This window comes from Pristiophorus japonicus, chromosome 16 (assembly GCF_044704955.1).
Source record: "Pristiophorus japonicus isolate sPriJap1 chromosome 16, sPriJap1.hap1, whole genome shotgun sequence".
Taxonomy (NCBI): Eukaryota; Metazoa; Chordata; class Chondrichthyes; family Pristiophoridae; genus Pristiophorus; species Pristiophorus japonicus.
In genome coordinates this window covers 129880643-129903703 of record NC_091992.1, presented here as the reverse complement: position 1 = coordinate 129903703, position 23061 = coordinate 129880643, and the positions used below count along the sequence as shown (strand labels likewise).

At 42.3% G+C, this 23061-nt stretch overlaps 1 protein-coding gene across 1 annotated transcript in view; it reads left to right on the top strand.

Moving 5' to 3' along the window:
- The window catches only part of LOC139226830 (cytoplasmic phosphatidylinositol transfer protein 1-like), a 477346-nt gene that overhangs the window by 270414 nt on the left and 183871 nt on the right, over positions 1-23061 (top strand). The window contains exon 3 of the mRNA XM_070857884.1: positions 12509-12657. Coding sequence (XP_070713985.1) covers positions 12509-12657 — 149 coding nt within the window. The remainder of the gene's footprint in view (positions 1-12508; positions 12658-23061) is intronic.

Genomic DNA, 23061 nt, shown 5'->3' with positions numbered 1-23061 from the left:
GCGTTTTTTTTCAGGCGCGGTTTTCGGCGCGAAAAACAGGCGCCCAGCTCGGAGGGGCGCCCGTTTTGTAGCATGTGGAAACTTGGGGCCTGAAAGTGGTCTGGGAATAAATTGCCTGGCAACCTCTGAGCAATTAACAGGTGTATCGATGGGTAGTGGGGGTGGAAGGTGGGATGTCTCAGAGGGTAGAGAAACATGCCACAGAAAGAAAAATGGCTGAAAGGATGAAGGGATAATATTAGAAAAACAAATTGCATTGGATAGTGAGGAAGTTGTTTGGTGATGAATGAATGGAATGAAAAATTGTCAGGTCAGGTCCTGATCGGTAAGAGAGAGTTAGAAAGGCAAACACTTTCTATGTTGATAAATCAGCATCCTGTAAGGAGAGTCGAAAGAAATATCTCTTAGACTTTGAATAGAGTGATTTGTATCTCTTATGAGTGGTTTGCTCTGTCGGAAACAGTGTTGCTGCTGGTTTTTAAAATTAAATTCTCTTTTCTGCTTCTTCATACAAGTTATGTAACTTGCTGCATTTTTTAAAAGAAGACATTTGGGTTGACTACTCCACTAATTTACTGTGAGCATTTATTGCAAGCAATTATGCAAAGGAGGCCGGGGCCTAAAGAAAATGTTCAGCCAGTCTAGAATGTCAAAAGATTTTCTCATGGTGATGTCATCTGAGTAATGGCAGGAGGATCAATAAAGTTGTTAAAAAAAAGAAAAAAAATCCAGGATAATCAGGTTACTTATACCTTTGTCTTTGATTTCCCATTTTGCTAATCACGGATTTATATTGCCTTTCTAAATTTCCTACAAATTTTATTAGGCAGTGGTCAGATGAAGAAGGCCACTGGGCCTATTTGCAGTTTTTTGATGAATTGTTCCATTAATCATGTTTAACTGTTACTCAGAAACCTGTCAAAACCAGGGCCTCACATGTTTCTGGAATACATATAGATTTTTATAGATGAGGTGTATATTGCATATCAAGCCTTTAGTTTCCTACCTGTCATACAAGTGGCTTTTATCAAATTTTGTGAAATGAAAGTAAATCAAGTGAACACTTAGTTGCATGTTATGTCAATGTTCATTATTTAAAATTTTGTATACAAAAGAATGACCGACATCGGGCTTTTAAATGGCCTACAGTGACAATTGTGTCAATTTGCATATTTGGATCATTTTTTGGTACAGCTAAAATTAAATTCTCTTTCTCCAGCCCATTTTGTAATTTTTATCATCTTCTTGTTCCTTACATCTTACCAGGCCATGCACCATTCATTTTTGAAAGCATAGACAACCCACCTGTACTTGTGTCACTGTTAAGTTGCTGCTAGGTAAATGTATGAGTGTGGTTTGCGGGTAGCTTGCCTTTTGACTTTTTTTTTATCATCCTTTAAGGAAGTGCCGGGTATTTGCTTGCTACTTATTTCTCCTTGACAGCAAGACTGAGATGAGATACTCAGAGTTTACTCCTGTATCCTATCTCCATAGCACAGTGTGTGAATTCAATGCACTGTGGGCATTGCCCAAACTAGATTCAATGGCAGAAGCAGGAGCACCATCTGGGAGCACTGCAGTGACCAAAGCCGCAAGATTCTCAGGAGCTCAGGAGATAATGTTGGCAAAGATAAGGGCCAGAAGGCAAAGACTGCTTGGCACCCAAGGAGTTATGATCCAGGAAAAGGATACTCAGGCAGCCTGGAGGGAGGTGGTGCTGGCGGTCAGTGGCAGCTCGAATACAAACAACTATTCAGTGCCAGAAATATTTTAATGATCTCAGCAAGTTGGTCAAGGTAAGTGACTGCATGAGTGCCTGTACAGATGCTGAGATACTGCTGGAAGCATGACTCACCTCCACACTATTCAGGAGCACATAGTGTGTGGCCTTTCACCTTTCCAATCCCTTTCCAACTATGGGCAGAGTACAGGCTCATTCACCACCACCTTTATAATGCCGGTGATTTGCAGGGAGGGTTAACAGGGAAATGCAGTGGAATCTCGGCGTATTTGGACATACCCCCTGTGCTTCAATTAAATGCGGCATGGCATGCTTCTGGCGAATGGATCTGGGTCACAGGAGGGAAATTGAGATGACCATTTTTAGGGGTGGAGTTTTGGCAGATGCCACCTCCACCGCTTTTTATCTACCAGACCACCTCTACAACGCTCAAAAATGGGTGATTTGAAAAAAGGAACTTCAGGTCTAACTGTCATAATATTTGCAATGAAATGGGCTGAAGTAATGTAATAACTTATGCAATGTTATGAAAACACTTGTCAACAAATCCTAAAACAGCTGCACTTATGCACCAGAAATTCTGGCGGATCACATTTAACAACTGGAGAACAATAAAATTGCAGATGTTTGGCAGTTTGGACAAAGTGATGTAATTTTCAAAGATTAACGTGGAAAGGTTAGGGGAGTGGGACTAGCTGAAGTGCTCTTAGAAACATAGAAAATAGGTGCAGGAGTAGGCCATTCGGCCCTTCGAGCCTACACCACCTTTCAATAAGTTCATGGCTGATCATCCACCTCAGTACACCTTTCCTGCTTTCTCTCCATACCCCTTGATTCCTTTAGCTGTAAGGGACAAATCTAACATCAACAACTCTCTGCGGTAAGGAATTCCACAGGTTAACAACTCACTGAGTGAAGAAGTTTCTCCTCATCTCAGTCCTAAATGGCTTACCCCTTATCCTTAGACTGTGTCCCCTGGTTCTGGACTTCCCCAACATCGGGAACATTCTTCCTGCATCTAACCTGTCCAGTCCTGTCAGAACTTTATATGTTTCTATGAGATCCCCTCTTATCCTTCTAAACTCCAGTGAATAAAGGCCCAGTCTCTCCTCATATGTCAGCCCAGCCATCCCGGGAATCAGTCTGGTGAACCTTCGCTGCACTCCCTCAATAGCAAGAACGTCCTTTCTCAGATTAGGAGACCAGAACTGAACACAATATTCCAGGTGAGGTCTCACCAAGGCCCTGTACAACTGCAGTAAGACCTCCCTGTTCCTATACTCAAATCCCTTAGCTATGAAGACCAACATACCATTTGTCTTCTTCACCGCCTGCTGTACCTGCATGCCAACTTTCAATGATTGATGTACCATGACACCCAGATCTCGTTGCACCTCTCCTTTTCCTAATCTGCCGCCATTCAGATAATATTCTGCCTTCGTGTTTTTGCCCCCAAAGTGGATAACCTCACATTTATCCACATTATACTGCATCTGCCTTGCATTTGCCCATTCACCTAACCTGTTCAAGTCACTCTGCAGCCTCTTAGCCTCCTCCTCACAGCTCACACCTCCATCCAGCTTAGTGTCATCTGCAAACTTGGAGATATTACACTCAATTCCTTCTACCAATTCATTCATGTATATTGTAAATAGCTGGGGTCCCAGCACTGAGCCCTGCGGCACCCCACTAGTCACTGCCTGCGATTCTGAAAAGGACCCGTTTATCCCGACTCTCTGCTTCCTGTATACCAACCACTTCTCTATCCACGTCAGTACATTACCCCCAATACCATGTGCTTTAATTTTGCACACCAATCTCTTGTCAAAAGCCTTTTGAAAGTCCAAATACACCATATCCACTGGTTCTCGTTGTCCACTCTACGAGTTACATCCTCAAAAAATTCCAGATTTTTCAAGCATGATTTCCCTTTCATAAATCGATGCTGACTTGGACCGATCGTGTCACTGCTTTCCAAATGCGCTATTATTTCATCTTTAATAATTGATTCCAACATTTTCCCCACTACTGATGTCAGACTAACCGGTCTATAATTACCTGCTTTCTCTCTCCCTCCCTTTTTAAAAAGTGGTGTTACATTAGCTACCCTTCAGTCCATAGGAACTGATCCAGAGTCGATAGACTATTGGAAAATGATCACCAATGCATCCACTATTTCTAGGGCCACTTCCCTAAGTACTCTGGGATATAGACTATCAGGCCCTGGGGATTTATTGGCCCTCAATCCCATCAATTTCCCTAACACAATTTCCCACCTAATAAGGATATCCTTCAGTTCCTCCTTCTCAATAGACCCTCGGTCCCCTCGTAATTCTGGAAGGTTATTTGTGTCTTCCATCGTGAAGACAGAACCAAAGTATTTGTTCAACTGGTCTGCCATTTCTTTGTTCCCCATTATAAATTCACCTGAATTTGACTGCAAAGGTCCTACATTTGTCTTCACTAATCTTTTTCTCTTCACATATCTATAGAAGCTTTTGCAGTCAGTTTTTATGTTCCCGGCAAGCTTCCCTTCATACTCTATTTTCCCCCTCCTAATTAAACCCTTTGTCCTCCTCTGCTGAATTATAAAATTCTCCCAATCCTCAGGTTTGCTGCTTTTTCTGGCCAATTTATATGCCTCTTCCTTGGATTTAACACTATCCTTAATTTCCCTTGTTAGCCACAGTTGAGCCACCTTCCCCGTTTTATTTTTTACTTCAGACAGGGATGTACAATTGTTGAAGTTCATCCATGTGATCTTTAAATGTTTGCCATTGCCTATCCACCGTCAACCCTTTAAGTATCACTCGCCAGTCTATTCTAGCCAATTCACGTCTCATCCAATCCAAGTTATCTTTCCTTAAGTTCAGGACCCTAGTCTCTGAATTAACTGTGTCATTCTCCATCTTAATAAAGAATTCTACCATATTATGATCACTCTTCTCCAAGGGGCCTCGCACAACAAGATTGCTAATTAGTCCTTTCTCATTACACATCACCCAGTCTAGGATGGCCAGCCCTCTAGTTGGTTCCTCGACGTATTGGTCCAGAAAACCATCCTGAATACATTCCAGGAAATTCTCCTCCTCCGTATTGCTACCAGTTTGGTTAGCCCAATCTATATGTCGATTAAAGTTGCCCTTGATAACTGCTGTACCTTTGTTGCACGCATTCCTAATTTCTTGTTAGATGCTGTCCCCATCCTCACTACTACTGTTTGGTGGTCTGTACACAACTCCCACTAGCGTTTTCTGCCCTTTGATATTCCGCAGTTCCACCCATACAGATTCCACATCATCCAAGCTAATGTCCCTCCTTATTATTGCGTTAATTTCCTCTTTAACCAGCAACGCCACCCCACCTCCTTTTCTTTTCTGTCTATCCTTCCTGAATGTTGAATACCCCTGGATGTTGAGTTCACAGCCTTAGTCACCCTGGAGCCATGTCTCCGTTATGCCAACTATATCATATTCACTAATTGCTGCCTATGCAGTTAATTCGTCCACCTTATTACGAACACTCCTTGCATTGAGGCACAGAGCCTCAGGCTTGTCTTTTTAACATACTTTGCCCTTTTAGAATTTTGCTGCAATGTGGCCCTTTTTGATTTTTGCCTTGGGTTTCTCTTTCTCCACTTTTACTTTTCTTCTTTCTATCTTTTGCTTCTGCCCCCATTCTACTTCCCTCTGTCTCCTTGCATAGGTTTCCATCCCCCTGCCATATTAGTTTGACCCCTTCCCAACAGCACTAGCAAACACTCCCCCTAGGACATTGTTTCCGGTCCTGCCCAGGTGCAGACTGTCCGGTTTGTACTGGTCCCACCTCCCCCAGAACCGGTTCCAATGTATCAGGAATTTGAATCCCTCCCTTTTGCATCACTCCTCAAGCCACATATTCATCTGAGCTATCCTGCGATTCCTACTCTGACTAGCACGTGGCACTGATAGCAATCTTGGGATTACTACCTTTGAGGTCCTACTTTTTAATTTAACTCCCTAAATTCAGCTTGTAGGACCTCATCCCGTTTTTTACCTGTATCGTTGGTACCTATATGCACCACGACAACTGGCTGTTCACCCTCCCTCTTCAAAATGTCCTGCAACTGCTCCGAGACATCCTTGACACTTGCACCAGGGAGGCAACATACCATCCTGGAGTCTCGATTGCGGCCGCAGAAACGTCTATCTATTCCCCTTACAATCGAATCCCCTACCACTATAGCTCTCCCACTCTTTTTCCTGCCCTCCTTTGCAGCAGAGCCACCCACGGTGCCATGGACTTGGCTGCTGCTGCCCTGCCCTGATGAGACATCCCCCCAACAGTACCCAAAGCGGTGTATCTGTTTTGCAGGGGGGTGACCGCAGGGGATCTCTGCACTAACTTCCTTCCACTGCTCTTCCTGTTGATTATCCATTCCCTATCTGTCTGTGTAATCTTTACATGCGGTATGATCAACTCACTAAATGTGCTATTCACGGCATCCTCAGCATTGTGGATGCTCCAGAGTGAATCCACCCGCAGCTCCAGTGCCGCAATGCAGTCTGTCAGGATCTGCAGCAGGATACACTTCCCGCACATGTAGTCGTCAGGGACACTGGAGCCGGCACGGGCTCGATGGGCCAAATGGCCTCCTTCTGTGCTGTAACCATTTTATGATTCTATAACCATGGAACACCTGTGGATGAGTAAATTAAGTGTACAATGGCTAATAGTTGTTAAAGAATAAAATAAATTCTGACAAACATAGAAACATAGAAACATAGAAAATAGGTGCAGGAGTAGGCCATTCGGCCCTTCTAGCCTGCACCGCCATTCAATGAGTTCATGGCTGAACATTCAACTTCAGTACCCCATTCCTGCTTTCTCGCCATACCCCTTGATCCCCCTAGCAGTAAGGACCTCATCTAACTCCTTTTTGAATATATTTAGTGAATTGGCCTCAACAACTTTCTGTGGTAGAGAATTCCACAGGTTCACCACTCTCTGGGTGAAGAAGTTCCTCCGCATCTCGGTCCTAAATGGCTTACCCCTTATCCTTAGACTGTGACCCCTGGTTCTGGACTTCCCCAACATTGGGAACATTCTTCCTGCATCTAACCTGTCTAACCCCGTCAGAATTTTATATGTTTCTATGAGGTCCCCTCTCATTCTTCTGAACTCCAGTGAATACAAGCCCAGTTGATCCAGTCTTTCTTGATAGGTCAGTCCCGCCATCCCAAGGTAGGAGATTTTAAAAGCAGTATGATTGCGTCATTCTGCAAAGGGTTTGAAGGTACTAGGGCTAATATAAACATTGACAATTAAATATTCCAAACACGTTTGTAGCTTTAACTTACTTGGAACCATGGGAATATCAGCTTTGAGAAGAAACCCAACGTGTTAATAAAAGTTATTTGATTCAAGTTTTCTCAGCAAAGCCAATCAGAAAGACAATACTATTGAATGCAAAGGATGTAAACAGGTATTGCTCAAAGTATAATTTATTCATGATATTAGAAAATTAAGTATTAATAATTTGGATAATAGCATTATAGTGGTTAATGTAATGTTCTAAAAATCCAATAAACTATGAATTACAGAAAAAGTAATGCCCAGGCACGTAAATGTTTGTTTTAATAATTTAAAAATCCAATACTTAAAACCATCCTTGCTGGCTTACTCCACAAATAGCTTAACAACCTGCAAAATGTTTTCTTAGGCCAGGAGGAAAGCTCAATCTTAATGACAGGTAGGGTTAGAAACAGCAGGATGACAGTAAAACATTCAGGTTTTTTTTAAAAACACACATTTTGCAGTCTTGTCATTCTGTATGAAGCACTCCATGTAGGCTATGAAAGAAAAAAAGACTTGCATTTATATAGCGCCTTTCATGACCACTAGACGTCTCAAAGCACTTTATAGTCAATGAAGTACTTTTGGAATATAATCACTGTTTTAATGTTGGAAATGTGGCGACCAATTTGCGCACAGCAAGCTCCTACAAACAGCAATGTGATAATGACCAGATAATCTGTTTTTGTTATGTTGATTGTGGGATAAATATTGGCCAGGACACCGGGGATAAATCACTTGCTCTTTGAAATAGTGCCACGGGACCTTTTACGTCCATTTGAGAGAGAAGACAGGGCCTCGGTTTACATCCAAAAGATGGCACCTCCAACAATGCAGCACTCCCTCAGCACCACACTGGAGTGTCAGCCTAGATTTATGTGCTCAAGTCCCTGGAATGGGACTTGAACCCATCACCTGCTGGCTCAGAGGCAAGTGTGCTACCCACTGAACCACAGCTGACACTATGGGAATAGTTACCCTTGTTGTGGAGTAAGGTTTGAGTACCTAAGAGTTATGAACCAGATGCTGATTTGTGGCTGTCATTTGATACCAATTTCAACAGTTTTGAAGAGATTGCATATCTGAACATATTAATTGGCCTTCCCTTTTGAAGGCCTTTCCCCCATCATCCACCATAACCTGGGCAAAAGGTAAGGCAGAAAGCTAACTTCTTGCCTTCTGTCAGTGTCACTCCATGATCAGACACAAGATATTTTACAGGTGTGACTTACATCGGTTGTCCATAGATGTCATTGAATTTCTTTTTTTACATTTTTCCTTCAGCTGTCCTTTTTGTTGTTAAATTGTCAACTTTGACACCTTCCTAAACTAAGACCAGGTGGCAATGTGTCACCCACCATCTATTTTACTGATTGTACTTGATGCATTTAAGGATATGATGGTCGTACTCAGACTGATTTTATTTGTTTCATTATTACAGAAGGATTTGTATGCTGACTTAAATAAGGTATCGCAATGATGCCAAGTGCAAAATAGTTTAATAGGCCTGAAGACTTTTAAAATACTGTTTTGGACATCTTATTGTTCAGCAAGCTAAAGTTGCATGTACAAATATTAACCGTAGTGAACGTAGAGTTTATCTGCATGGTTCAATAGGATATAAGCTTCCATAATGTGAGGCAGCTGAGGAAGCCAACAAGCTGGGATATTTAAGGGAACTGACGGGCAGAAGCAGTACCGGCAATAACAACAATTTGCATTGTAGATCACCTTTAACATACACAATGTCCCAAGACACTTGAGCACAGCTGAGCTACTTTTCCAAAGGAAAGGACGGATAGTCAGAAAGCAAAAGATCCAATCCATTCAACACTGCCACACAACACAATACAGTGGAGATTGGGAACTCAGGGCTGTGAGGAATTACTTTGATTTTTCTAAAATACTTATTTCCAGTTATTAATTAAGGTGTCACTTCTTAAATCACCTCTACGTAATTGGCCTAACAGTGCTTCAATTCAGTTAGGCAGGCTATTACTGCAACTCCTTGGGGGGGCATCTGCAGTATTTAAAACCTGGAATGTCTGCAACTATGAAATTTAGCTTCAAAACATCTCCAAGTTCTTCTGACAAATATTTGGAAATGCTACTGCAAAACCTGACATTCTTTTCTGGCTTTTCATCCGATATATGAGGTTTGTTGACGCCTGAATGTTGCCCTCATACATTTTCTTCACACACTGTCACTCTGTTTTATGGTTTTACATCAGAAACTCTGACTAGCAACTTGAAATACTCTATTAATCAACTGATGGGCTGACAGAACCTCTGTGAAGACAGAACTAGAGGCATTTTATTGCCATGGTAACAGAAACATAAAGCAACTGCACTTCAGGTAAAGTTTCACTGACAAATACTGGAGCCCAAAAGGATTGCTGTTGAACCCTAGGCTTTTATGCCCCCATTATTTCTTAGAAATTCCTAAATGTGCAAAGGTTGGTGCATCATGAAAGATCGGCTTTGATTTTCAGAGAGTTGTTGGGCTTTTTCTGTGACAAATGGACCTTGGCAGAAGCACAACAGAGCACAAATTCTCCGCTGACAAGTTACAGCCCTTTTGGATACTGAGAGAACTTTCCTGCCTTCAAAGTACACAGTTGTTGCAATGTGCATCTGCCAAGAAAGTTTTTATAAAAAGCTGTGAAGGTGAATACTGTGAAACAAACTTAGAGAACTGTGTGAAACCATGAAGAACATTTCTAAATACTTTACATTCTTGGACTAAACATATATGTGACAAAGAAAATCCTTAGCAACACACTCATCTCTCCTCTCACATATTGCTGTCTTCTCATTGCCTTGCATCACAGTGCCCATCTCTCTTTGGTTAACCATACCATAGTGACTACTTCCCCTTACGAATGTCACAGTGTTAATTTCCCTCACATCAGTGTCTAATTCTCCTTGTTAATCTGCATTATAAAGTTCATCTCACCTTATTTACCTTTGTCTGTCTCATTGATCTATGTGAAAGGGAACAGTGCACTTACATACATCATAGTGTAAGAAGCTGAATGCCCAAAGACCAAAATATGACAGCAATAGTGTATGGTATAAACTTGTATGTAAGAACTCAAGATAGGAACTCCTGCCACAAAACTCACTAAAGAAAAATAGAATGGAGGATCATATTCAAAAGAAAGCAATCTAGAGATTTTGATCTTTATAAAAATTGCTCTTTGGAGTATATCAGTTGCTTTTGAATCACTTTTGTTTGGATTTTGGTGGAGGAATGATACAGCAGTCTCTTAAAGACCTAAATCCTTTTCTTATGGCAGACATTGGTGCAGTGGGTTGGTGAACCTATAAACTGCATCATGGAGTGATAGGACATGAGAATGTTTGACTGAGAATTATCAATCTCATCCAGGTGTGAGTAAGAGGTGACAAGCAATGGGCAGGTATCCCTAGAAGGTTGTGAAAACTTAGCATGTAAATCACAATGACTGCCATCACATTACAGCACGTGGTTCTGGACCACTGTAGATAAAGACATAGGGGACAGTTTTGAACTAAGGGGCCCCTGGTTCTTGCCTGGAAAACAGGCATCCGGCAGTTGAAACTTGGGGGGGGGGGGTCCTGGGATGCCCAAGACCCATCTGATGCAGTTTTCAGGCAACCCTGTAAATGGGTGAAAAACGTACCCATCCAAAACAAGCAGAAGGCTATTTAAATATGCAAAACGGGTTTCTATGCCACTGTAGGACCCTGGTTGCAATTTCCAAGTACAAATGGGTATAGAGTGTGTTACAAACGTATGCCCATCTGTACGAAGTGGTGAGTGGCCGCTCCACAAAAGAGCCCCAAACTTTTTTCTGGTTTTACTTTTCTGGGGCCAGGAGGAGCAGGAAGTCTCTTGCTGGCCCCACAAAAATATTGCCACCTGCTCTGAAATCAGCTGCCCCATGCCGCTCTACCCCACCCCCCAATTTCTCACAACCGGTGAGTTGCAGCAGTGCACCCATTAGATGTTTGCAATCTTGCTGGCTACATTCAAACAAGGGTCAAATGAACCTGAAGATATTTCAGGCCTCCCGATGCCGACTTTGGGTGGGTGGTACAGCCGCTCTTCTGACCTCGCACCCGTTTCGGGCAGACATTGAAGATTTATCGCATTTGTTCAGATTGCCAAATGATCCTCTTGACTGAGGAATAATGACTAGAATAGATCAAGTAATGGAGAAACGTCTGATAGCTTTTCTTGCCAAGGAAAGTTTTATAGGTTGGTAAGAAAACAACATCCCAAAACACCTTTAAATCTGATGTGTGAGTAGCACAGAAAATAAGCTATCACGCAAAAGGCGTAATAGTAACTTTTATTGCTGGACGAAAAACGAGCAATAGCGTGCATGCCCCACCCACTTCCTTTGCCCCACCATTGGCGGCCGTGCTGGAGAAATACCACCAACGATGTCCCCGCAAGATCCTACAAATCCCCTGGGAGGACAGATGCACCAATGTTAGCGTCCTCGTCCAGGCCAGCATTGAAGCACTTGATCAGCTCTGCTGGGCAGACCACATAGTTCGCATGCCAGTCATGAGACTCCCAAAGCAAGCGCTCTACTCTTCACGGCAAACGAGCCAAAGGTGGGCAGCAGAAATGTTACAAGGATACCCTCAAAGCCTCCCTGACACCTGGGAGTCCCTGGCCAAAGACCACCCTAAGTGGAGGAAGTGCATCCGGGAGGGCGCTGAGCACCTCGAGTCTCGTCGTCAAGAGCATGCAGAAAGCAAGCGCAGGCAGCGGAAAGAGCGTGCGGCAAACCAGTCCCACCCACCCCTTCCCTCAACGACTATCTGTCCCACCTGTGACAGAGACTGTGGTTCTCGTAGGACTGTACAGCCACCTAAGAACTCATGTTAAGAGTGGAAGCAAGCCTTCCTCGATTCCGAGGGACTGCCTATGATGATGATGATGGCGGCTGTGTCATCAGCCATCTCGGCCCTAAGTTTTGGAATTCCTTCCCTCAACCCCTCCATCTCTCTCACCTCCATTAAAATGCTCCTTAAAATCTACCTCTTTGACCAAACTTTAAGTCACCAGTTCTAATATCTCCTCCTGTGGTTCTATATCAATTTATGTCTGATTATGTTGCTGCACCTTGGGACGTTTTACTATGTTAAAGGCTCTATATAAATGCAAGTTATTGTTGATGGTGAATTGGCGCCCATTTTATACCCCACCTGATTTCCATTGACTTCAATGAAAAAGAAAATCGGGTGCGTGTAAAAGGGGCGGCTCATTTGCTAGCGCCCGTTTTATGCCCAGTGATAAAAGTTAAAATTGCCCCTATGGAATTTTGTTCAATAGACTGACTTCATGTTTTTTAGTGTTTGACATACTTCATATTTCTCTGTCCATTTTCACAAAGCAACTGTTGGTTGAATAAACTTCTTTCTGTTTGTTTCCAGTACAGAATTGGACAGCTGTACATGATCAGCAAGCACAGCCATGAGCAGAGTGACAGAGGAGAGGGTGTGGAGGTGGTGCAGAATGAGCCTTACGAGGATCCTATTCATGGCAAGGGCCAGTACACAGAAAAGAGAGTTTACCTCAGCAGGTAAATGCAGACGGTGATACTGTGAATTAAAATAATGTTAGCTGTAGCCTGGTGGTAAGTCATAATATCTATTTGTATTTACAATTAATTCAAAACACTGGCATCTCATGTTTTATAAATCTTAACAGCTCTTTCATTAGTTATTTAAACAAAATACGAATTAATTCTGTTGCATTACTTGTGGAAATGAAAACCATATTACGTGGAAAACATTCTGATGAAAAGTACAAATATGAAGACTCATCTACATGTTTGTAAGAGAATGGAATATAAGAACTGAAAATTGATGGGAACTGTACTGAACACACCTTTTAGGTGCAATCGCAGTTCTGTTCTCAACTATTTAATTCCATTCCCTTTATTTTTGGTTTAGTTTTGTAGCCATATTACAACCTATCTTCTGGTTGAAAGGGCAAGCAGGTGACCTGCTAACACGCATCTGCCAATGCTACTCTGAAACAAGTTGTCAGGTTGTCTGATAACTATTGAATTTACATCTCTCCATTTTCTTGAGTTCTTGGCCTATATTCTACTTCTCTGAATTAGCACAACCAAGATTGGGAACGTAAAGTGTGGAGAGTGGAGGATTGTATCTCATTTCACCTTGATGTAACAAGTTGGTACACAAATCTGCTAACATCACAGGATTACCTACTTTTCCATTCTCTTCCTGGTGCAATATATGTGATGTTTACTTACATCCATACCATGACAGTATCAATCTTCATTGTTGTAATCTTAGCCCTTCCTACAGACAAATCTTAAAAATGTGTCAGATTGAATAGTTCCAACACCCTGTTCTTATATAATGATGCCAATCTGAGCCTGAACCACTAGCTACCCAATCACTGTTTTTAATGATGGCAACAAGGTATATTTAGATTTTTAAAATGTGGCTATAATCAGATCAGCCATGATCTAACTGAGTAGCGGAACAGACTCGAGGCTGAATGGCCTCCTCCTGTTCCAAGTTCCGGAGACCAGATTATTGGACAGCTATGTTCTTTTGCATTCTTTAATTGGTCCAACATACTATAGTTCCCAATGGTAACCATTTTCTTCCTGGGACTTTTTGTAAAAGTGTATGGGGTGGGAGGAGATGTATTTTCCATGTTTTGGAGCCATCCTGGAGTGACAAATTCCTCAAAAAGATTAATGTTGACAAGAATCATTCTAGAAAGACATGAAAAGATCTTGTGCATCTCAGTCTTTTAAAATAATTTAAATTAAGATGATTTGCAGTCTTTCAAATTGCAGGAACAGCAAATGTCATTACTGCCAATCACAACCATATTGAAATTGGATTTCGAGGAAAGCTGCATGTAAAGGATTGATGTGACACGAGACTAACTGTGGTGTAGGACAGAGATAGCAGTTTATTTGCAGCATTAATTTCTGCTGGCCAGCCTGCATATCTTCCTTCATGAGGTCCCTGTCGTGTTGCCGACTCTCAACATAAAACCAATTAGATTTCACAACTATGCTCTTCTGTGGAGGGAATTGTTACTCAAAGAAAATAAGATTATTGAAGTGCTTTCTTGGTTTTGATAAATACAGCAAGGTGCAAGAGACCATACAGCTGTAACTAAATATGCCTGAATCATATATATAATATGATTAATTGCATTCCTTGTCTGCAGCATTGGAAGCCTTTACGCAGCACTAAAAGCAGGAAAATGACCAAAAGAGATTTCTTCATGTATATTTTAGCAAATACATGTTCTGTCATAACATTTGGTGCACCCTCCGGCAATAAAGTGGTGACGTAAAAGGTTGTATAAGAAAGATGACTTCAGAATGAGTACATTAAGCTTTTTAAAAGTCAAGCTATATATATTGCAGTCATTTCTTTCAAAGCTTGACTCACTACCTAATGTCTATTTCTTGATGCAAAACGTTTTCAACAAATTCAATTTCTTTTCTCCTTGAAAGGAACAAGATTGCGTACCAATCTATTAAACGATACATTGATCTATTAATACATCACAATTGGCAAGCTTTATAGATTCAGCATGTGTCATTGTGACTGATAATGCAGTCTGTAGTACCCGAAGCACGACTGTGCATGGTTACCTTGCACAATCAGCCACTGAGATCTACTCAGCATACAATGCACAGTCTCCCATAATGTTGTTCACGAGCACTGTCAATCACACTGTGCGCGGGGCTCATTAAGGCTCCTTTTTGTATTCAAGTGAGGGGAAAAGCCCATTCTGCACCTGGAGCACCTGTGCTATGTTCCAGATGCTCTGCATCTCTTTTAAACAGAGAGGCCTGCGCAAAAATGGAAGGTCTCAATGCTCTGCATAGAACCCTTTGTTGCAGAACCTCCTGCAGCATGCCCTCCAACAGTGGATCTATGAATCCCCAATCCTTTCTTGCTTTATAATAAAGCACTGCTTGAAGAGCAGCCAGCTGCCCTAGGACCTCCGTGCTCCCCCAGTGTGTCATGCTCCTTGCAGGCATGGCCGACAAACAATGTGTAACAGTCCATAGAGTCAAGTGCACATGACCCAAGAATTTGTTCCAAAACAACAACTTAGAAATTGGGCTGCGACCATTTTTGGACGCACATGGTAAGTAGTTTGCGTCTCCTCACCCCCATTCTCACTCATGCCTGAATGGTGATGCCCGAGGCTGTAGAAATTGGCCCTCCAGCCTAATTTCAATCATGCCAGCATATAATGAAGTGCTTGCCAGAGAAGAGTCTAATTTTGGGCCTCTGCTAGCACGGCCAGCGGTGGTGGGGGAGGGGGTTGTGGTCAGGACTGGTGCTTTAATGTACGGTCAACAGGAGGAGAGGAAGTTAAAGTGGAAGAAAAAGGTATTAAATTTTTTTTAATTAAAATATGCTTTTCTCAAAAATAAGAACAAATGCTGGTATAACAGTTCATGATTTATTTCTTCTTTAAGCTGATGTTTACACTAACATAACATATCCTTTTAATTCTACTGCTAATTCTACTGCTAACTTTAATTACTGTTAGTCCTCTGGTGTCAGTAATAAGATTTCTAAACTTAGCAGAACTGTAAGCCATCTTTTGAAGGGAAGTGGAACATATCCTGACACATTTGGATGTTGGTGTTACCTCAGACGAGAAGCAGTACTTTATTTCAGAAAAGCAGCTCACGCAGAAAGAAATCTCATTGAGAGGAAATTCAGGAAAAAAGTGGTTTTGCTGAGAGGAAATTACATTCTGAGTGGCCATGAGGCTTCTATATCTGTGACCTGCCACAGTTCTGAGAAGTGACAAAGTATTGCACTCGGAGATGTGATTCAAGAAATTACTCACTTTCAAAAAGCAGGTTTTTTTCCACTTGCAGTACCCACCATGCTCTGCATGTTGCTCTGATGAAATTATTTCCATTGTTCACGATGAATAACCTTTATTATTGTTAAGTCTTGATGAGAACATCAGCGCTCGGCTGGATTGGAATAGCGAAAGCAAAAGGTGATGCTGACGTTGTTGCCTTTTCTCTAATCTAGTAAATGGCAGCATGCTGTAAAATCATAAGTTTCCTATTTCACAGATGAAGCTCAATTGAAAGATCCTAATATCCCCCTATTGTAGTATCCAGTTGTTTCTTAATTCCAGGGTCTCCAGCTGGAGATCCATACCATGCGTTGTACAGAGAAGTCATTTCTGATTTCAGTACTGTAATTACCCTTTACTAATCTGTCTCCTTGTTTTTACTTCCACAATTTAATTTAAAGTAATATTCTGGATTTACTTTTCCCATTCCTTTAATAATCATATATGCATCTATAAGATCATTGCTCAGACACCTCCTTAGTGGGCTGAAACACCCAAGTTTCTGTAATCCTTTCTCATAACTAAGACACCGATATAAGGTTCAGCTTTGGGCTCTCCTCTGCAATGTCTCCAATGTTTGCATGTGCCTCATGTTTGTTAGCAACCAGAACTATTTTCATTCTACTCTTTTGGATACGTTGGCATTCAGTATTATGCAGTATAATTTTCCCACCACACCTGGCCCTCCCCCAGTGAATCCATCCCAGTATGGATTCCCCCCCCTGCCCCCCAACCAAAATAAATTCTGTGCTTTTTTCCAGGTAGAAATCCTATTTTATGAAAATCGATAAATTTAATGTTATTTCTATTCCTAAATCTAACCCATGTCCTAAATCTAACCCATGTCCTAAATCTAACCCAAGCTCTAAATTTCTCTCCTATGACAGCTTGCTGTTTCTTCTTGTAGTCTTGGAGCTCTCGGCATCTTTGACATGATCTAGTTCCATGGTAGTCTTCATTAGTGATTTCACTCTTACATGTTGCACTATTTCATTATATACCTCAAATAGTTTTTCTTCTTGCGCCCATACGATCTCCTACAATGAGCTCCAGGGCTCCATAATTGGCCCTTTCCTGTTCCTCATCCACCCTTTGACAACTTCATCCACAAGCACAGAATCAGCTTTCACATGTTCCAGCCCACACCCTTCATTCCTCTGATTACTATTTGTCCACACTGCCTCTGATCCACAACCAAAGTCAGATTTTTAACCATTGTGCCCCTACTTCTGGGTATTTTCTTCCAAAACCACATGGCCTTGCTATTTCCCTCCTTTTTGTTTTACTTTTATCGTGTTTCAGGATTTTTGATCAATTTTCCATGGAAAGGATTTAGGTCACAGTGATATCGAAGTGGAAGCCAATCAGGATATGTTGAGAGGAAGACTAGAAAGGTCTACACAGTTTATTGCAAGATGATTATCTGTTGTAGACCCACCTAGTGGACTACTGATGTAATAACAATAAAGCCATGTGCTCCGCACAGTTCTACCTGGAAGCTATGTAATAAGAACATAAGAAATAGAAGCAGGAGAAGGCATAGGCCCTAGAGCCTGCTCCGCCATTCAATAAGATCATGGCTGATCTGATGATGGACTCAGCTCCAGTTCCCTGCCCGCTCCCCATAACCCCTTATCCCCTTATCGTTTAAGACACTGTCTATTTCTGTCTTAAATTTATTCAATGTCCCAGCTTCCACAACTCTCTGAGGCAGTGAATTCCACAGATTTACAACCCTCTGAGAGAAGAAATTTCTCCTCATCTCAGTTTTAAATGGACGGTCCCTTATTCTAAGATCATGCCCTCTGGTTCTAGTCTCCCCCATCGGCGGAAACATCCACTCTGCATCCACCTTCTCAAGCCCCCTCATAATCTTATACGTTTCGATAAAATCACCTCTCATTCTTCTGAATTCCAATGAGTAGAGGCCCAACCTACTCAACCTTTCCTCATAAGTCAAATCCCCTCATCCCTGGAATCAACCTAGTGAACCTTCTCTGAACTGCCTCCAAAACAAAAATATCCTTTCGTAAATATGGAAACAAAAACTGCACGCAGTATTCCAGGTGTGGCCTCACCAATACCCTGTATAGCTGTAGCAAGACTTCCCTGCTTTTATACTCCATCCCCTTTGCAATAAAGGCCAAGATTCCATTGGCCTTCCTGATCACTTGCTGTACCTGCATACTATCCTTTTGTGTTTCATGTACAAGTACCCCCAGGTCCCGCTGTACTGCAGCACTTTGCAATCTTTCTCCATTTAAATAATAACTTGCTCTTTTATTTTTTCTGCCAAAGTGCATGACCTCACACTTTCCAACATTATACTCCATCTGCCAAATTTTTGCCCACTCACTTAGCCTGTCTATGTCCTTTTGCAGAATATTTGTGTCCTCCTCACACATTGCTTTTCCTCCCATCTTTGTATCATCAGCAAACTTGGTTACGTTACACTCAGTCCCTTCTTCCAAGTCGTTAATATAGATTGTAAATAGTTGGGGTCCCAGCACTGATCCCCGCGGCACCCCACTAGTTACTGATTGCCAACCAGAGAATGAACCATTTATCCCTACTCTCTGTTTTCTGTTAGTTAGCCAATCCTCTATCCATGCTAATATATTACCCCCAACCCCGTGAACTTTTATCTTGTGTATCTGCTGTGTCTCAAGATATCACAGATTGGCGATGAGGATGTGATTTTCGGATTCCCTAGTTGAAATTTTTGTTGGAGGATAATCCTGCCAACCGACGGAAGGACTGTTAGAGGTTCTTTGTTTTGCAGAAAAGCTTAAAAATCCGATGTAAATTTAATGCACATATGGCTGAACTGTCAACGTTGCCAGAGTCCAGATGGCTGCGCCTATGGGAATAATAGGTTGCTTGGATGAGTTCCATCGCAACCGAGAGACTTTTGGTGCGTATGTGGAGCAGCTAGAAATGTTTTTCACCACGCTTAGTATCATCCAAGTCCCCGGTGATGTAAACTGTAACCGGGCGGTTTTAGAAAGGAAACGGGCTATTTTCTTGACTGAAGCAGGTCCCGAGGTGTATGAAACCCTGAAAAATGTGCTTGTTCCCGCCAAGCCGAAGGACACGCCACTGAAGGAGAACAGCAATACAGTCCTGAGCCCCTGGAAATTGGTGAAAGTGATTGTTTTGGAACACGCGATCAATTAAATGACGAGGGTATCAGTGAGTACATTGTAGCTTTACAAAGGCTATCCATTCACTGTCATTTTGGAAACTTTCAGGACCGAGCTTTGCATGACAGCTTTGTTTGTGGGTTGAAAAATAAACGTATCAGAAGTAAGTTATTGAAAACCCCTAACTTGACTTTTGATTCAGCTTGTCAGACAGCTGTGTCAATGGATATGGCTGACCAATACTCCTGGGAATTTCGTGACATTTCCAGTCGTCAGACGGCCAGGGTGAATCGGCTGCAGGCTAAAAGTAAAAGGCAGTTGGGCCCCAAGGCCTCAGCAACTGGCCAAGGTATCAGTGCATTTCGTGCTATCAGTGCCTGGGACAACACATCGGTCAAAGCGGTCCATATGTGAAGGCTGAGTGTTTCTACTGCAAGAAAACTGGGCTTCTTGCGAAGGCGTGCTGACAGAACATTAAACCGACTGGCAATGCGAGAAGTAGAAATCGGCAGACACTACATAGTGTTGAAGAGAAGCAGCAGGACGAGGAGTTTCTGAAGATTCATGTCATCAGGAGCACGAAGGTATCTAACAGTGATTCGCAAAGTATTGTCATCCAAATAGACGTTGCAGGAACCAGGATACCCATGGAAATCGGCACTGGTGCATCCGTGAGTGTAGTACCGGAATCGCTATATCAGATAGAGCTCCTAAGCTACTGAGGAGAGAAAATCCCTGTAGTAGGAAGTGTCACCATACCAATGAAATACAAGGATCAGTATCAGAGCTTGCCTCTCCTCTAGTAGTGGCAGGAGACCATTGATTTGTAGAAATTGGTTGGGATCACCAAAACTGGATTGGAATGAGATTTTTCATGTGGAAGGAAAATTTGCATCGAAAGATGATGTCATCAAGCAGTATCCAAAGATGTTTCACGAGACAGGCAGTTCAATCCAAGACTTCAAGGTGAATGTCAAGTGGACACAAGACCAGTTTACTGCAAGCAAAGTCCTGTAACATACGCACTCAAGGAGAATGTTGAGCAAGAGCTCAAAAGACGAGAAACTGAGAACATTATCTCTAAGGTAGATCTGAGTAATTGGGCTACACCCATTGTTGTTGTACCTAAGTCAGATGGTAAGGTAAATTGTATGGTGACTATAAGGTAACCGTAAGCCACGTTCCAGAGGGTAATCTACCCAATACATTGCCAATTGTGGAAGATTTGTTCACAACGTTGACAGGTGGCCAGATCTTTTCAAAGTTAGATCTAACAAACACCTACCTACAACTTGAGTGAGATGAAGAGTCCAAGTCATGCTTGACTATAAATACTCACCTAGGCCTATATCAGTTCAATTTGGAGTGCCTTCCACCCCCGACATATTCCAGGGGGTAATGAACCAAATTTTGCAAGGGATTGAAGGGCAGTGTGTTATTTAGATGCCATTCTCATTTCAGCACCAAACAGGCAAATCCATGATGAGGTGATTGAAGTGCTCAAATGCCCCTGTGTCTAAAAGACAGTCCACATCTTTATCGCCCACCCTCACAGTTATATATAGCCCATCTCCTCTCTGTTGTATTAGTGCGAGGAGGGGGGCCAGGGTGGGCTCTAATCGTTTTTTGCTATCCCAACTAACTCCTTCTGTTGTTGTATTGTCAGTCGCTTAAATGCTTCTATGAGGTCGTTATCTTGTGACAAGCCTGGCTTGTTGGCTGAATTGTATCCCTAGCTGCATCCTCTTCCCCAGCCACGACCTTTCTGTTTTGCCCTGCACGTCTTGGCCCAGTGACCTTCTTTCCCACAATAATGACATTTTCCGGGTAATTTTCCTAATAACTGTTGATCGGAATCCTGGGATTTCCATCCCATAGCCTGTACAGCTCGGACTTTAGCTCCCATATCCCGATCTAATTGGTTACATCGATCCACCAATGCTGCAAAGGTAGTTTCTCTACCTTCCCAGTCCGGTAACACTACCTTAAGCATTTTGGACAGTTCTGGCTTTAGACCTGCCACGAAAGCTGCTTTCAGGGGTCCAAACACTTGTTCATCCATTTCCTCATCCGTATTATTTATACCCGAATATTCTAGCCACATGCATCTAAACCGCTCGTCATACTCCAGGACCTCCTCTGTTCCTTTCTGTTGGCAAGCTGCAATTTTTCCCCAGTCTGTCTTAGCTGGACTGAAGGCTTGCAGCCAGTGTTTAATCGCCTCCTATCCTGCGTCCAATTCTTGCTCATTCTGTCCCAAAGCTTCATCTACCTTGTCGTGCAATTTTCTTCCCTGTGTTTTTGGCACCATTATGGTCAAAATTTGCACTCCGTCCCAGGGATGAAGTTGATATATATTTCTTAAGCGGTCCAATTGGTCCCACGTTTTTACTCCCCCTTTCTTTGGATTGGGCAATTCCTTGGACCATTTATCAATTTTCTCTGGGTCTGCCGGAGCATGAACTAAGTATTCTGCATACACCCTTCTCTTTGTTTTTTTGGTTCCGCCCTCATCCGCAGTCTCTTCTGATTTGACTACAACTCGTCTTTTTTTAAACGGGGCAAAGCGCACCCCTAATTCTTCATCATCCTCCGACACTGTATTGTCGGAGGATTCAGAAACCGTATCTATTCCTCGGTCGTGTCTTCGGGTTTGCGCTTTTAATTTATCCAAACATGGGTACCCTGGGAATTGATCAATACATTTTCCTTTTCCTATTACTGTCTCTTGACCTAATGATTTTTTCCATTCTTTAATTTCACCTTTAAGATCTTTAACTTCTGCTTCCAGCTTTTCAAGTTCAAGCTTTTTCTGTCGCAGCTGTGCACAAACAGCTTGCAATTGATCCTTTGTACTGGTCAGTTCTCGATCATGTTGGGAACGCATTATAATTTCATTCAGGTTTCGGATCTGGCCCATAACCGCTAGGGACCATCTAGTTCGCTCTTTATTTTTCATACGGGTCGTTTTTCCCCAGACCCTTTTAATCTCATCCAAGGACCATTGTCCTTTGGAGGTTCCGTACTTTTGTTCGATCTTAATACAGGTTTTAGATAAGTTGAATTGTTACTCTATGTATTCTTTCAACTGTTCGAGAATTAAATCTACCGAAACTGCAGGTGGTGCCTGCCCACCTTTAACAGTTGTAGGCAATTCTTTGCCCTTATTTCCTGCTGCCATTTCTTTACTGAGTTCTTTACTGGGGTCTCGAGTCGTAGGCCTGTTAGCCGATCAATAGGTCGGAGATTAATTAACTAACACACCGCCGAAGTTTAGACGTCTATGGGACCTCGAGCCAACTACCAACCGGAGGGTTCGCAAACCGGAGGCTTTCGGAATCACGTAGAAGGAGAGGCGAATTTAGACTTTTGACCGAGGACTTTTTTTTAAAAAGAGGAGTCCTTACCTCAATATATAGGTCCGATGTCCAAAATTCAGTTTCTTTCCTCAGCAATCCTGTTCGCAGCGCCAAAATTGTTAGATCTCTTAATTTCCAATGAAATACAAACTCCGATGGTAGTTTTAACTTTTTAATCTTGGCAGAGAGCAACAAACTGCTTGGCTTCAAGCTAGGTCTTTGTTCTTACTGAGACACATGGTCAAAATGGCTGTATTTTATACCGGGTTCAATTTACAGAAAAGAACTCGCCTTCTTTAACCTTATTGGCTCAATCAATATTCTTTTAACGTTTTAATTGGCTCGCTACCCAAGGTCCGAAAATGTCAAGTTGATTGATGAGTTAATGCAACATGCCGAACTGCATGTAGCAGCCTTGACTTGGGGGTCTGTGAATTTTCACAGTCTGTCTAAATGAGCCTGTTAAAGGGTAAGCCATTTAGGACTGAGATGAGGAGAAACTTCTTCACTCAGAGAGTTGTTAACCTGTGGAATTCTCTACCGCAGAGAGTTGTTGATGCCAGCTCTTTGGATATATTCAAGAGGGAG